At 53.0% G+C, this 3,312-nt stretch overlaps 1 protein-coding gene across 1 annotated transcript; it reads left to right on the top strand.

Moving 5' to 3' along the window:
• The first annotated feature begins 927 nt into the window (after positions 1 to 927).
• On the top strand, positions 928 to 3,084 carry LOC118160080 (sperm-associated antigen 4 protein-like). Its single transcript, XM_035314626.1, has 5 exons — positions 928 to 999; positions 1,158 to 1,262; positions 1,735 to 1,902; positions 2,271 to 2,357; positions 2,930 to 3,084. Exons 1-5 carry the CDS (start codon positions 928 to 930, stop codon positions 3,065 to 3,067), a joined length of 570 nt encoding a protein of 189 aa, XP_035170517.1. The 3' UTR covers positions 3,068 to 3,084.
• The last annotated feature ends 228 nt before the right edge of the window (positions 3,085 to 3,312 follow it).

Genomic DNA, 3,312 nt, shown 5'->3' with positions numbered 1-3,312 from the left:
TCTCCAAACTGCCTCGAAGCAGGGGAAAATTTTGCCAGCTGTTACTAGGGCATGCTCCTTTGAGAAGCCCTGGAGCTGCTCCTCGTGCTTTCTCCAGTGGAGTGTCTTTATCTTCCAGGCAATGTTAGCGGTGCGTGAAGCAGAGCACAAGCCTACTGGGTAAGAGCGCTTTCTTGACATGGAAGTTTTTCTGGGGATTTGTCTCAGCCAGCTGTGTGCTATTTTTGCACTCCCTTGCCTTGTTTCCAGGGCTCCCGACCTCTACGTGGGGTAGTGGAAAGGAGCCTTTTGTAAACGAGAGTAAGGGGTTGCTTGGGGGGCTGGGGGGAGGGGGGAGGGGGGAGGTAGATGGCCCATGAGAGCTTTTTCCTCTGATGGGCTGCTGCTGGACAAGATGTGCTTTCCCTTTGCCTCCAGGACCTCACTGGCTTGGCTTGACCAGAAAAGGCAGGAGCTAACGGAGAGGGAAACCCATGTGTCTGCTGCACGGGAACAATTTGTGCAGGCAGTGAGCAAAATTATTGACAATTACCATATCCAAGTGGAGAAGAGAGAGGTAAAGGTGCTGGGGGCTAGTCAGAGAGCTCAGTGCCCTCTGAGGGCTTCCTCCTGCTGCTTCCTCTTGGCCCTTTTCAGTGGTTGCTCTGCCTGCCCCTCACCTGACTGCCAGAGCTCAGCTTTGCTTGTGGCTTGGAGCCACTCTGAGCAGCACTGTGAACTCCTCCCTGGGCTGAGTGTCCAGCCAAGCAGCTGCTGGGCTTGGTTTGGCTTGGCTTTGGAGGCCCTTCCTAGAAACTTGCAGGTCAGGCTTCTTAGCTGGCAGGCTCATCCTCCAGGCCAGCTGGAAGGGGGCCTCTGCATGTACCACCTGGCTCGGGGCATGACTCCATCCCCAGGCTGGCCTGGAGAGTACACAGGGTTGGGAACATGCGGCTCAGGCAGAACCTGAAGGCAGTCTGCGCTGTGGCTCTGGAGACTGGTGGCCTTTTTGAGGCTTCAGTTGGTTCATCTTGGAGTGTTCACAGTCTGGCACCTTTTCTGACAGGTCTTGCCTTGGATTTTCTGACATAGAGCCTTTCCTTAGCTCTCTGCTTGGAGTCAGTGCTCATGCAGAACTTTTTTTAATTTTTAAAAATTATTTTATTATTATTTTCCAGGCCATTCTGCACTTGACAAAGGATGCGTTTGAAAAGGTGCTTAAAATCTATACCTGGATTTTTCCACTCTTTTCTTTTGCAAAACATCCGGAGACTATACTGCAGGTATTGCAAGAGAAACTGTGGCAGCTGGTTTACTTTCTTGCTTTCCGGTTGGGAGGCCGTGCGTTTCTAGCATGGGTGGGAGGTCTGTGGGTGTGCCGAGCCATGGAAGCTGCAAGAGATGCTCTCTGGGCCCCCCAGCACTGATCTGGTCAACCAGATCAGCCTGAAGAATGCCTGAAATGGTCCTCACAGGTCCAGCTCAGTTTTTGAAGGGTGACAGAGTGACATACATTGGGAACACCACCCTGCCTCTGTAGCCTTTGAGAAAGCAGAACTGGACTGCGAAAGGCCATTGAGCCTAGACACTCTCAAAGCTTGTGCATCTTCACCTTCTGTTCATAGACTAGCATTTACTTGTGAGATGAATTGCGACCGATAGAGGAGGCAAGGTCTGTGGCTCCTTGCTGAACAGCCAGAGATGTTGGCTCTGGGACTGCCCTGCCACTGACGGTCACTGGCTTTCTCGTTTCAGCCCAGTATCTCCCCAGGCGACTGCTGGGCCTTCCGAGGATCTAAGGGACATGTTGTCATTCGGTTGCCGGTGAGAATCTGGCCAACAGCTTTCACCATCTGGCATATCTCGAAGGCAGTCTCTCCTTCCGGGGAAGTCAGCAGCGCCCCAAGAGAGTTTGCCGTCTCTGTAAGTCTCTGCCTGGCACTTCTTTTTGGGAGGCCCTGGCCCCAAGGAAAAGCAGTGCCAGAAAGCGTGGCATGGTGTGTTCCCTCAGAGATCTGAGGATTGGTTGCTGCAGAGCACTGCAGCTTATCGAGGGGCACTGGAGACACTTGAGCACTGTTAGACATGTCTGGAACCTTCTTCTGTGGTTCACAGACAAGGACCTGGGAGCACTTGCTCCAAGTGCCCAGACTTGGGTTCACTCTCCCTTGCACTAGAATACTGCTAGAGCCAAGGGAGGTGGGAAAGGGTTCCCAGCTTTGGCCTCAGCATGTTCTGTTTCTGGTGGCCTGCTTGAGACTGACCTGCTCCCATCATCTCTTGTCTTTGAGGGAGTGGATGAGGACAAAACAGAAACTCTCCTTGGGCTATTCATCTACGATGTGGACAGAGTGATTGCTCAGACCTTCCACGTGCAGGTATGGCAGGTGCGTGTGGGCAGGATGGCAGGGAGGAAGACAGGTTGCCTGCAAGTCTCTGGAAGAGAGGGTTCAGATGATCACCCAAACCACCCTCTGCTCTCCCAGGTGGCTAGCTCCTGCTGGGAAGATGAGGTGGTTAGCCCACCTTTGGCAGTGCTTTCCCTTTCTTTCTGGTCAAGCAGAAAAAGCAGCAGTGGGAAGGGGCTCTGGAAGGGAATTAGTCCCCTTAAGGGTGAGGAGGAAGAATTGCTGGTGGGAGGGAAGATTGCAGACATCTGTCTCCATCAGCAAGATTGTCCCGGTGTCCCAAGGCAGCCTAGGGAGCAGAGCAACTTGGGTTTCCACAACTCCCCTCAGCAAGTCTCTGAGGCCAGGGCTTTGCTTTCTAGGCACAGAGGGCACCTCTATGGCCCTGGCGAGAAAGGGCCTTCTGTTTTCCCTTGCTTCCTCCTCTGTCAGGGCTGCCATTTGGTCCGCAGCAAGGGCAGTGCTGGCAAAGAGAGCTACACAGTTTTGTACTGCGGCTCTTCCCACTTGACTAACACTGCTTCCCCTCGTCTTCTTTACAGAAGGAGCCTCCCAGAACCTTCCGCCATATCAAACTGGAGGTGCAAAGCAACTGGGGCAACCCAGAATACACCTGCATCTATCGAGTGCAGGTTCATGGGCAGACAGAAAAGCCACAAGAGTTTATTAAACAAGAATAATAACATTAAAAAGATGTGGCAGCTCAGTTTCAGCCAACCTTGAGGGTCATACCTGAATCAGTGTACTGGGTTTACGTGACAAGGCGTTGGTAGCTGGAGGGGGCTGCAGAGATGTTCCGAGTTTTAAATTGGGCGTCGCTGCTGTTTTGCAGCCACTCGCCAAGGCAGCCACCCCCTGACGATATAAAGGCAGTCCCTAGGGAAGGCCATGACCCAGGAATGCTGCAGACAGAACATGCAAACAG

The sequence above is a fragment of the Oxyura jamaicensis genome, unplaced genomic scaffold (assembly GCF_011077185.1).
Source record: "Oxyura jamaicensis isolate SHBP4307 breed ruddy duck unplaced genomic scaffold, BPBGC_Ojam_1.0 oxyUn_random_OJ81415, whole genome shotgun sequence".
Classification (NCBI taxonomy): domain Eukaryota; kingdom Metazoa; phylum Chordata; class Aves; order Anseriformes; family Anatidae; genus Oxyura; species Oxyura jamaicensis.
The sequence above is the reverse complement of the archived record's forward strand: the minus strand, read 5'-3'. Positions and strand labels throughout refer to the sequence as shown.